Source organism: Pseudopodoces humilis, chromosome 5 (assembly GCF_049639895.1).
Source record: "Pseudopodoces humilis isolate 2021_Gansu_Grassland_sample_001 chromosome 5, ASM4963989v1, whole genome shotgun sequence".
NCBI classification, from domain to species: domain Eukaryota; kingdom Metazoa; phylum Chordata; class Aves; order Passeriformes; family Paridae; genus Pseudopodoces; species Pseudopodoces humilis.
Window position 1 is genome coordinate 44,034,691 of NC_142204.1, and position 12,750 is coordinate 44,047,440.

Sequence of the window (12,750 nt, forward strand, 5' to 3'; positions counted from 1 at the left end):
TTTAAAAAATTTCAAAACTAACAGTGTGTTCCTGTCTCATAATAAACAATTGTTGAATGATGTTTATTAAAATTGGCCCTCAAGTGACAGTAAATAAATGCATAGTTCTATTATGCATGCTAAATTCAGCATTCTGAAAACTTAAAAGCAAATAGATCAAAACCAACAGAGATAAAAAAGTCACAAAGACAAAATACAGCAACACCAGAAAGTGACAGGGAAATAATTCAGTCTTAAAAATGACTTATAATTTGGTAACTTGTAACAACAATTTTATAGAACTAAATTAGAGGTAAATCAGAGTCTTTCAGATGTTTTAGATATGCAATTTCTCTAGTGCATATAGTTTGATCATGCAGCAGAGAAATTCACATTATGAAGTCCCCTTCAAAAAGGCAAAAATCCCAGTTTCCCTTTATTTCTGACTTCAAGTTATGAATACTCTTGGAAAACAAATGAAGGACAAAAAAAAAAAAAAAAAAAGAGGAAAAAAGGTTCAATAAACTTCAACTATTAATACATTTTAATTAAAAACCTTCGACGTTTCTTCAGTATTTGGAGAAATTAGACTATATGTTCATATGTATGTATGTTTCACATATACCCAGACCATATCTGTACTGAATTGAAAAAATATTGGATTTAATGGGCTTTGTGTCCTTTACTGTAATCACTCCATTGGCTCTTTGATGTTGCATAGGCTTGATGTGATGACAAAAAGAGTTCCTTCAACTGTGTATTTTCACCTCTGTTTCTGAAAGGTGAAGGGCAAAACTTTAAATCAAGGACCAGTTTATCTTTAATTAAGAAAAACATAATTAGGCATTATCACATAATTGCTATTACTGATGGAGAAACTCATATTTTCTCAGCTAGTGACCCATGCAATATTATGTCTCTGCTGTTTACTGCATAATAAATCTATTTGTGTTTGGCAGCTAGCCAGAAAAATTAAAAGGTAATCAACATGCTTCTCTGCAGTCTGGTCATCAAAATCTCTGACTTCACAGATGAGTAAATAACAAAGTCAAGTTGTGATGTCCTAACAGAAAACCCTCTTTAGCAATAACTATATTTATCTCCTCTGTTAAGACATCAAATGATACTTGAAACAACCATATACAAAAAGCTTTTCAAAACAGATGAGAAGAACTGTGCTATACACTTGGCATTGAGTTAAAAAACAGTTTAATGTCTCAAGGCACCACCACGGTAGAATTTTAAACCTGCAAGTAATCATCTAATACACTATTATACAGTTAAGGTAATGTATTAATAAATAGCTTGTGCAATTTTGGGAAGCAATCTATAAAGGAATGTTAGATATACAATAGGCACGTACTATAATACAAATAAAAAACAAAATTCCTAGAAAAAGCATGCTGAGCACCTCTTGGTATAGGTTGAGTTTCTTATTCTAAACACTATGTAAATCTTAACTTACAAAAGGTAAAACTGAAATCTTAGAGTAACTGCTTATTTAAACTGATTTTCCTGGGTATTTTCCTCTATGTCACAGGATTATTCTTAGGGACAGAGGACTCTGGTACTGGCTGTAAAGGGCTGTCTTGTTCATTCAGTTGTGCGTTCAAGTTTTCAGAAGTTAGGAGAGAAGAATTAAAAACTATTTCACTTAAGTCTGATTTTATGGATACCAGATGTGGTTCTTGAAAATTCAATGGTTCTTCTAACACCTGTGTATTTTCTCGTGTCATTCCCATATCTGATGGTGACTTTCGTTTCATTCTTGTGTACGATTTGTCTAAATTCTCCATGCCTTGGTCAGTTTTCTGAAATCGCCCAAAGAACCAGATGAAGAAACCAAACAGAGCAAAAGCCAGCAAACTTGGAATAAAAGCCAGGCATTTGACATCAAGGCTGGAGCCTGTGAACCTGCTGTGCAAGAACATGTCCCCTTCGGCATAGGTCCGGTTTGTCAATGGGTTAGTGTTATTGGATCTCCACTCCCAAGACAACTTAGTTCTGTTAAGGTCTTTCAAGCTCTCTGAGTCTTTCACTGTGTAGATCTTCTGTCCAGGACCAATATATTGACCATACTCATGAGGTTTGTAAAATATTTGGTTCTTCCACATATTCAGATCCAAGATTAAAACAAGGAAGATAATTCCATAGTTAAACCATTTGCCTGTTTGGAAAAAGAAAGTTTTGTCATCTGTTATATCCATTTTAGAAGCAGTACAAATTCCATTATATGTAAAAATACTCAGAGAAAAAGAGCTCTTTATTATTAATCTGTAAAGCAAAGTTGTAAATAAATTTCCATCACAGTCAGATTTATGCTGAATATCCCTTAGTATTTCACAATTAGGTCTGGACACATAACAATTTTGTAACACAATCACACCAGTATATCTATTCAATTGACATTACAGTTTGTAAGTGACCACTTGATTAGATCACTAGGTGATATGTTATAGATCAATAAATCTAAAAAAGCATTAATTCCATGACTTTAAAAAAAATGCATATTGAAATTTTCCATGAAAAGGCCATATTTGAAAGAACCACTTATATTCCAGAAATTACTGAAGTGACTGAGTTTTTTGAGGTTGGTAATTATGTGAATTTTAAGAGTATATACCTGTGGTTTTTGATAAACCAGGCATGGAGTATAGATATATTCAGGTATGGGCAGTCAGACAAACTGTGATTTATAGAATCACAGTAAGATTCTTGAGAAATACTAAGGGTTGATTGTAGACTTCAGAGTCTAGTCAGCTTAGCTATTTTTTTATAATCTGTGTCTGTGAATACACATAACAAATTATACTATTTTTACAGTCAGAGCATATCTTACATTCTAGCTGGACACAGTTTAAATCTCACCTGCGCAGTGATGACTGCCACCACCCAAGAACCTGGCAAATCTACATGGTCAGCATTAAGTGAAAATACGTACATGGAGGAATGTTCCTGCTGGTGATGAATGATCTTGGTCTTTGCTGGAATCATATTAAAGTATGTTTCAAATGAAAAAGAAAACGTATCATAGGATCTATCAAATTACTTAGGCTAGTGACTTGCAAAAAATTAATGGATTCCAGTTCCTGAAAGTATGTGTGCTCAAACTGTATAACCAGAATTCTTAAGGAGGGCAAGGAGACTAACTTCTTGTATTCAGGAGTTATGTTTAATAGCTCTCTTCAGTTTAGATACAATAGATTGAAAATAAACAAGAATATTTATTCTCTTCTGTTATTGTCACTGTCCAGAAAAAAAAACTGAACTGAAAAGACCTTGCAGGCAATCTATAATTCCTGAATAACTCCTCTATCAAAGTCAAGTTGGACGGGGCTTTGATCAAACTAGTGTAGAGGAAGGTATCGCTGCTCACATCAGAAGGGCTGGAACCAAATGATCCTTAGGGTCCCTTCCAACTGAAACCATTCTATGATTTCTCCCTGGGATTTTGTCAATTTTACAATTGACATGTTAAAGAAAACTATCTTTTCAGACTATCACTACCACATTTAATAATATTTAAGTTCTTAACAGCAAGAGACTGAAAGTGATGCTGAAGTAGGAAATACTGTAACAATCAATACAATGTAACTTCATCTTTCCAGTGGATGTTTGCAGTGTATTTCATGTTTCTGTTTTTCCCATCACGTCTGTCTTTCATCAGAAAGACACAGGATTCACTGGTCAATAGCTGCTCTCAAGCACAACATAATAGCTGACTTGTGTTTTCCTCAGCTGGACACTTAGATGACTCTTCTTTTCCTTACCACCACTTCTTAGGACAATGTTAATATCACTGTTTTTCATATTCTCACTGTCTGAAAATGTTTTGAAAATGGCCATGGGCTCAAAAGTTTTTTGATGCTGTGTATGATAGAGTGAAAACAATCCACACATAGAAAAAAATCACATAATTCTCATTTCCTTAGGAAAAGTAGGCAAAAAAAAATTGCAATGAAAATTAAAAAAAGCTCCACCCCTTTCACATTAAGAATTTAAGCACCCACCTGATCTAAGAAAGATACACTGCTCCTGTTTCATAGAAAGTATGAACTTGAAACTCCCTCACTCAGTTCCTACTCAGAGCTATGCAGGCAGAAAGGAAGCCCTGAGCTCAGCTGCTGGGATTGTTGGGTCCATGTGGGCTATACAGACCACTCAGGTCCATCATCCCACCCAGCAAAGATGAACTGCAACCTGCATGTCTAAATGGCAGCTAGCTGACTGAGAACAGCTGCTGTTCTGTAGAGGATTTTCTCAAAACTCCTCAAATTTCTTATTTCTAGACAATTTTTCCATTCTCTGCATCACTGCTATGCTTGATGAGCTCTATGACTTTTCCTTTTCTTTTGAATACAGTTGTCACCTGAACCAAAGGCTGTGTGTGAGTAACTGTTTTACTATAACCACATCTGAACACAGTGACATCTTTCTGCTCCTACTCAGTAATCCCTGTAGCCAAGGGCTGCATTCATCTTCTTAGACACAGAATGACTGAGTTAGTGCTGTCTGGGGTACTTAAAGAAAGTATTTACCTCTTTCTAGAATACAGTGTCTTCTGCTGTCTATCCCTCTCTGAGACAGGTACTTCACTGCTGTACTAGCAGGCATGACAGCCAAATAAGCCAACCAAGCAATCCTTCTAGACCTGTGATGTTTTGGAGCACAAAGATGTCATTGTGCTCATATGTGGTTGCACAGAAATTTAATATATTGACCAGCCTTTAACATTATAACTTAAATGTTAATAATCTATGTATATGAAATGATAGTCTATTGCAACTTAATTTTAGCATAATAATTTTTATAGCAAACTTTAAGTTATATAGTCATGCTTACATAGGAAATAAGCTAGGTAAATTAAAAGTCAGTCACAACATTTGATCTTGCGCATGAACAAGTTCAAGTTTGCAAGTTTGCAAAGGATCATAATAAATATAATATTAATGTATAGATATTAATTTTATTGAAAAATATTTTGAGTAGATGAAAAGTGACAGGGGAAAATGGAGCCCCACACTGTGAAGTTATTTAACTTGTCTCTTAACCAGTTTCTGTAGGATTACTATAACTACTGCTTCAGGGTTGGCTCTAATTCAATGAAATTTGTGTGGCCAAGAATACTGGCATATACCTGACCCCACTTAGCCCTTCTTGAATGGTTTATTCTAAGACAAAGTTTGAAATGGAAGGATATAATAGGATCAGCTCTCAAGACTGGAAGGCAAATCAATCATTTCAGCAAACTGAAAAGAATTTTATCTAGTTTTCAGTGAAGTTAACAATGAAGAAAGTCATGTGGGAAAATAGGTTGTGCCATTCAGCCATGCACTACCTAAAAAGAGACCTGGTAAATAATTTTATAACTTAATAACTTTCATAGCACTGACATTTTACATGCTACACATAATATTTGGAGAGTTAGGAATCTGATTTGATGTATTTGGAAATGTGGTACAGTACTGAAATTTGATTCAAAAAAGATCCTCCAAAATCAAAATTGGACCCAAGAGTGTTAGTGTCCTTGTCAGGCTGCGATGCAAAACATGAAATGTTTTTATAAGCATTGTAGAATACAACCAGTATTTGGGGATGAAAATTCATTCCTGTTTTCTGAGAAAGCATGTCTGTTGAAGAAGATTGTAACCTCCTGGCTAGTACACTCACCAGAAGGGAAAACTTGATTCTACAATAACCTGCACTTGTGGCATCTTGGACCTCTGTCACAGGACCATCTGAACACCAGCCTGTACAGAACTCTGCCTAGAAACAGTCTCCCCTTCCTGCTGAAGCTCAACAATGAGCACATTGAGCACGTGAAGCTCAACAATTCACTGCACATGAATGCCAGGGGTCTTCTCATTTTGAAAGAAGTATGGATTTTTATTTTCCTCTTTTCCAAGAATTGGCATGTTTTCAACATGGAACAAGATTTTTGGGCAATCCCACACACAGCATTTGGAATATACCCCAATATTCCAAAACAGCTGCTGATTCTGGAGCAGTTTCATTTTTGTATGCCCATTCTGGAACAGACCATTCATTTCCCAAAAGAAGGATCTCCTGTTGAAGCCAGTCCCCAGCAGCCTTACTGAGGTCAAGAGGTAACGTGAAAATTTCACTTAATAAGGCTAGACACAAACAACCTCATGCTGTGCAACCACAGCCAGAGGCTAGTGTAGGAAATGTTGACTTTAGACTTCTATCTCAGCTGTAATTTGTGTCTAAAAGTGCTCAGACACTGCTGTAAAACCTTTGAAATGTTCCTCCTATCTTCTGTCACATTAGTGTTATTAGCTAGATACATGCATACAGACAGACCACTCACAGCTGATCTACAATGTTAAACCTCTGAGGTTTTTTTCACATCTGTGTGCACTGACAGCTTTGTTTTTACCTCTAACCTTTCTATTTTTGCCCACAGACTTCCTCAGGCTGCTCTGTATATAAGCTTGGGCTGAATCCAGATAAGCTGTTGGTTTAACTCCACAAGCCAGCCATGCTGGGAACTCCCCAGCTCTGAAGGTGAGGGTTTCTCCTTTGGGTGGAAGGGCACTCGGGCCAGATCAGCCCTCAGAAACATGTCATAAACAGCCAGGGAAATCTCCCATCTCTTTTGATACCTAAACTATAACATTTTCAGTTTGAAAATTATCTGCATATTTGATAGTAGGTGCTCATGGATTTTCAGTGCAGCCATTAAAGAGGATGAGGCAGGCCCCCCAGTGCCTTTTAAACAAGGAAGAATCTGAAGAAACAAAATTTAGTTTTAAGTTTTACAAATTTCCCTGGGTATTATAGAAACTAGGATAGACTATGTATTTTCATAAACATCAGCCTAAAAAGGAAAATACACACTTTGCAATTAACCATCTGTCAAGGGAAATCCAGATGAGCTAAGCAGATGCAGGAATTCAAGTTCTTTTTGATGTTCATAAAATAGTGGCTATCAAAACAGAACGAAAATATTTAATACTCAGTAGATGCTTGCAAGAAGTTCCTAGCTCCAAATAAATTAGAGTAAAATCAGGTGCTCAGTTACCAGTAAAAATAAGATAAACTTTTCATAGTAAATTTAAAATTACACTGAAGCATATCAGCTAGAGTCAGGAGATGTTAATTCAATATTACTGCCAACAACATTCAGAAATCACAAGTCAGGCCTAAGAAAACATGTTATCAGTTTAAAGTAGCTTTTTAGACATTGAATTATGCAGAAGAAAACTTTTTTCCCCTGCAATCATGATCTTTATTTTATGAAAGATAATTAAAAAAGAACAAGAAAAAGAACAAAAGAAAGAACAAGAAAAAGAAAAAGAGCAACTGTTTAAAGACTTGTGATGAAATCAGGAGAGCTGGCAACACAGAACATGTAACTGAAATTTTCTTCTGTACAGAACTTGCTCAAAGCCATCAAGGACACACCAACAGAAAGGTGGCTTGAAATCCTTGACTTCTCGGAATGTTGCTTTCCTTAGAGCTGCTCCTTTGTGGGACCATTGCTTATTTGAAAAAACAATATTGAATAGGGTTGCTTTTATTTATATCAATCAACAGTGACTAAAACAGAGTGTGTAAGAACTAATAAAGAATAAAATTTGCCAGGAAAAGGATGGCAAATGTTATTTCAGCCATGCTTTCTTTCTCCTTGCTACTTGGGGGAAAATGATTTCCAGTTTCTAAAAATTTGAGCACAGATCATAGATTTACAGCCTGGATTTATCTATATAGCTAGTACTAAAAGAAATATTTTTTCAGGCCTCAGTGTTTATTTCCTGCTAGTTACTTAAAAGAAGTCCTATGGTTAAATTTAACATTCTGGATTCTGTGTATTAAACAGGGCTTAAATAGAGCTGTCTTCCTGTCATTATCATTGTCCTACCGCCATGTCACCTGCTGCAGTTGCATCCGTGGGCATCATTTTAGATTGGAATATATTAATCTTTATTTTATATATATATATATTTTTAAACCAGATTTTTTCTTTTATTAGCACCTTGACTTGAGAAGAATATTCAAGTATCTGCACATACAGACAGTCACTAGAGCTTGAAAATTATCCAACATGATGCCCTAACCTAAGACAAGAACTGATGGCAAGAACAGATGGTTCAAGCAAAACTTACCCAAAGGGAGGTTCTTGTGCCATGTGTTATGGCTGTTTATTAGATCTCCTAAAGGGTGGTGCAGCACTGAGATAAAACAGGCACTCAGCAGACAGGATACGTGATGTGCAGTCAAATGGATTGATTTGCCTAGCGAATCTAATAAATGGATCTTGTTAATGCTGAGCAGGGAAAAATTTTCCTCAGCCTTCATTCATTATCTCATCCTCATTAAAAGAATGCCTTCTCACTAGAAAATCAGAAAGGACGCCAGTCCTCTCTGCAGAAGACTACAATGCATAAATATTGGTTTTATTTGGTTGGCCTGTCTTCAAACAGCAGCACTGCTAGCAGTTGCATTTCTGATCACTAATTTATGTTCTTTGCTCTTGTTTATTCTTTGATTATCCCTGATTATCATCAATGTCCCTGTCTCTTCTACAATGCAAAACTGTTCTTTGCTCTTCAATTCCTCTTTTATCACCCATTAATTATATGCCAAGTTTATGTATCTGGTGACACAGCCCAGCCTGCCACGCCTCAGCCATTTTTCCTGTTCCTCTGTGCATCCATTCCACTACTTTTCCTTATACAATGGAATAACAGTACGGCATCTGGGAACTCTGTGGGACTGAGCCCCTCAAAATTAATTCCCTAGTCTTGAAAAAAATAAATAAATAAATAAATAAAATCTTTTTTGCTATCCCTGAATTTCATACCTGTAATTCACATAAAATATTTGGTGCTTAAACTCTTGGTTTTTTGTTTTCTCTCTGCTCCTTTCTCTTTTTGCCCACTTGGGAGAGAAGAATATATTCATTATGTACACATCACATCTCCTTTCACCCTACACCTTCTAGTCACTGACTGGGCCATCATTTACTTTATCATGTTCCATAAACCACTAATGGTTCAAACGTTTTCCTTCAGAGAACATGTACCGTGTGCATGTACCAGCTCTTCTTTCTCCTTGCTGGCTGGCTGTTCTCTGTCAGCATTCCAGCAGGGCACCTACCTTCAATTTTGAAAACTTTTCTATCCCTACATCTGCAATTCCTGCTGGCCCATTTGCCTTCCCACAGTCAATAGTCAACAGGCAACTTCTGCAGTATTTTTGTCTTCTTTTCTGTTTTTTAATCTCATTTCTGCATTCTCTGCTGAAAACACCTTTTCTGAGGCCTCATTCAGTCTGCCTCAACTCAGTGCTGGTGTTATTCTTTCCTTGACACATTTTCTTCCCTTGGCTTCAGCTGTCTGCTGAGCTTGTGACTCACCTGCTAACTCTTGGCCTTATCTTTGTACCATCTCTGAATGCTCCTTTTGTCCCTGGTCTGCAGGAGTTTCTTTTGGCTTGTCCTTGGTTGCCCTCATCCATCTTATTTCTGCGTGGCGTCATGTGCTGTGACTTTTTATATTAGCAGTTAAAGACCCCTGCCAATTCACACCTGCATTCTTCTGTTATCCATTATTATCCATCCCTTCTCAATGTAGAGAGAGCAGCTATATTCCTTTTGTATAGCTTGAAGGTAAAACCAAAATATTTATCCCTATTTAACCTTCTTCTCTTTTTCATTCCCTACTGTTTTTAAAATACTGACTCACAGTATGCAAGAATCAGGTACTTTTTATCTATATGTATCATCCATTTGAATCACTGCAATTCTATTTTATTTGAGGTTATTTAACTGTCTGCTTCTAGTTAGATGACTGATGGAAGTAAGGTTATGAGTGGCCTTTGCCAGATGAGAATTACTGAAGTTATGAAAAGATTTTAGCATAAATCATAGCAAAGGCATCTGAAAGCATAAGAGATTTGAAGATGAAATAAGCTGCTAATTTCCCTGAGAGAGTAATTTTAGATAAAAGATGTCTGAAGTTACATCATGTATTATTGTCACAAGAAGTTGCTGAAATCCATGAAAAGCAGCAGGCCTCTCTGATTTGTAAGATACAAGTTCCTCATTTCCTTGAGATGGTTATATCTGGAGAATATGGATATGGACAGATAAAGAGATAGAAAAATAGTCTGGGACACACACAAAAATCCACGTTTAAGACCATGGGAGCATACATTTATTACACAGAAGCAGTTCACTGTGTGTCAATCTGTAAATTTACCTACCTGTTATGTGTATGTGATATTCCTCTTTCAGTATCTTTTGGAAATAAGGTACTTTGAATTGCATGTGTGCTGAGGGCAAGCCTGGAAGATTCACTTCAACATCACCCATAAAATGTGGAAACTCCCAGTCCTGTTAAAAAAGAAAAGTAAGAGCCTAAAAGTAAGCTTTCATGGTATATTTTTTCCTTTAAAATGGCTCTAATTAATTAAATAGAAACGTTCTATATTTAAGCCTCCATTATTGGATTTTCTTACGTTAAATTTGACTGACCCACTTGAAATAGGATACCTTATTTATATTAGATATTACAATATAATTTTTACCTCAGCTCCATGTGTATGAAAGCTCACTTCAGAATGACAGTACTTAACCTACCTTACCAACTGATAGTACAAAACAGTATAAGAATACTTATTTCAAACCTGGCAATACAAAGAATACCTATATAAAAACTTTGCTATGCTACTTACTCTTAGTAACTTGTAATTTGGCAAACAGTTTACAGGTATGAGATTGACAAAGAAGGCCTGAGCCTTTCAAACACCACATATATCTGTATTCTACTTGTTCAACCTGTGTTTTCTGTATTTTGTCTCCATACATTTAGATAAACAATCACTGCAAGTGCAGACCCTTCAACATAATCTGCCTGAATCAACCCAAGCAGTTTTCTCCACTGCAATATTTCAGCTGACAAGATAATTTCGGGAATGTGGAAGCTCTTACCTAGCATTATGCATATTTTGGTAGCATGTGGTACCGTAGCTGAGGAAGAGCTGCATTTAAAGGAATTTTTCACTTGGTTATCTGTACCCACCATCAGTCACTTGAAAATGGGTTTGATGGCATGGCTCATTAGAGTCCAAACTGAAAGCAACAGTGGCAGAATCAGTATGATTACTGTCAGTGTCATTACTCCATGCACTGCAGATTGTTGATGATCTCCTCTTACAAACACACTGCCCCTGTTCCCATGTACACACCTAGATTTGTATCCAACAAGCTAGTGCAACAAGCATCCAAATTACTAAAAATAAAATAAAGAAATCCAAAATGTGAAGAACTCTGTGAGTGACCTATGATTCCTTCACAGGAAAACCATTCCAGCACAGCCATCTCCCCATGAGAACCTTTTCCATTATTTAATATTCAGTTTTGTAAGGATGGAAATTTTCCTTACAGAGTAATATAAAAAAATAAGTATTCAAAACTAAGAATTATCTATTAAATTGGGAGGAGCTGTTGACTCCCTCAAAGGAAGAGAGGTCCTGCAGAGAGACTTTTGCAAATCAGAGGGCTGGGCAATCACCAGCTGTACGAAGTTTAACATAGACAAGTGCCAAATTCTGCACCTGGGGTAGGGCAGCGCTGGATGTACAGACTGGGGAATGAAATTCTGGAAAGCAGCACTGCAGAAAGGGACCTGGGGGTCCTGGTTGAGGGTAAGCTGAGTTTGAGTCAGCAGTGCCCTGGCAGCCAGGAGGGCCAACACTGTCCTGGGGGGCATCAGGCACAGCATGGCCAGCTGGGCAAGGGAGGGGATTGTCCTGCTCTGCTCTGAGCTGGGGCAGCCTCACCTCCAGTGCTGGGGGCAGTTCTGGTGTCACAATATAAGAAGGATACAAAGCTATTAGTTAGAGAGTGTCCAAAGTAGAACAACAAATATGGCAAAGGGCCTTGAGGGGAGGCCATGTGAGGAGTGGCTGAGGTCTGCTCAGCCTGGAGAAGAGGAGACTGAGGGGAGACCTCACTGCAGTCTGCAACTTCCTCATGAGGGGAAGAGGAGGTGCAGACACTGATCTCTGCTCTCTGGTAGCCAGTGACAGGACCTGAGGGAATGAGGATGACCTGAAGCTGTGTCAGGGGAGATTTGTTATAAACCTCAAAAGGTTTCTCAGCCAGAGGGTGGTTGAGCACTGGAACAGGCTCCCCAGGGAAGCTGCTGCTGGTCACAGCAATAGCCTGACAGAGTTCAAGAAGTGTTTGGACAACACTGTCAGGTGACTCTTGGGGGTATCCAGTGCAGAGCCAGATGCAGGCCTTCTGTGTCCCTTTCAACTGAGGATATTCTATGATTATATGATCTCTGAAAGATTAATCACTATATATGACTAAACATCCAAGACTTAGCTCTCCAATATTTTCTGACTTTTATGATCTAGGAATAGCACAGCCTGATCACTAACAACTGATTTGTGCTAACTATTCATGATACTGAGTTAAATGAATTAATAGGAGTGCAAGTGAGGAGAAAATCTGATACCCTTTACCTGGTTCTTCATTCACAGCAATGCAGAAAGTGTTAATTTACAGATGTAGAAGAGAAATAAGGATGCTCTCCTTTTGCTGTATCACTAATGCAGTGCATGTACTCCTGGCAATACCTGCCCAGCTGCACAGTCCCCTACCCTGCATCTGTAGACATCCCCTTGCAGGTGGTAAGCATTCAAAATATGCCCAGAGATAAAAAATTTATGCGTTCACACTTCCAGTCCACAGTTTCTAATATACATCTCTGGACTGGTGCCTCTTGTTAACTC

General features: G+C 37.4%; 1 protein-coding gene across 2 annotated transcripts in view; it reads right to left on the bottom strand.

Moving 5' to 3' along the window:
- Positions 1 to 1,171: 1,171 nt before the first annotated feature.
- TMEM117 (transmembrane protein 117) overlaps positions 1,172 to 12,750 on the bottom strand; it is a 174,743-nt gene continuing 163,164 nt past the window's right edge. For both annotated transcript variants that reach the window (XM_088055289.1, XM_088055288.1), the window contains 2 exons: positions 10,210 to 10,339; positions 1,172 to 2,146 (listed from right to left, as the gene is read on the bottom strand). In XM_088055289.1, coding sequence (XP_087911415.1) covers positions 1,509 to 2,146; positions 10,210 to 10,339 — 768 coding nt within the window. In that variant the 3' untranslated portion in view covers positions 1,172 to 1,508. The remainder of the gene's footprint in view (positions 2,147 to 10,209; positions 10,340 to 12,750) is intronic.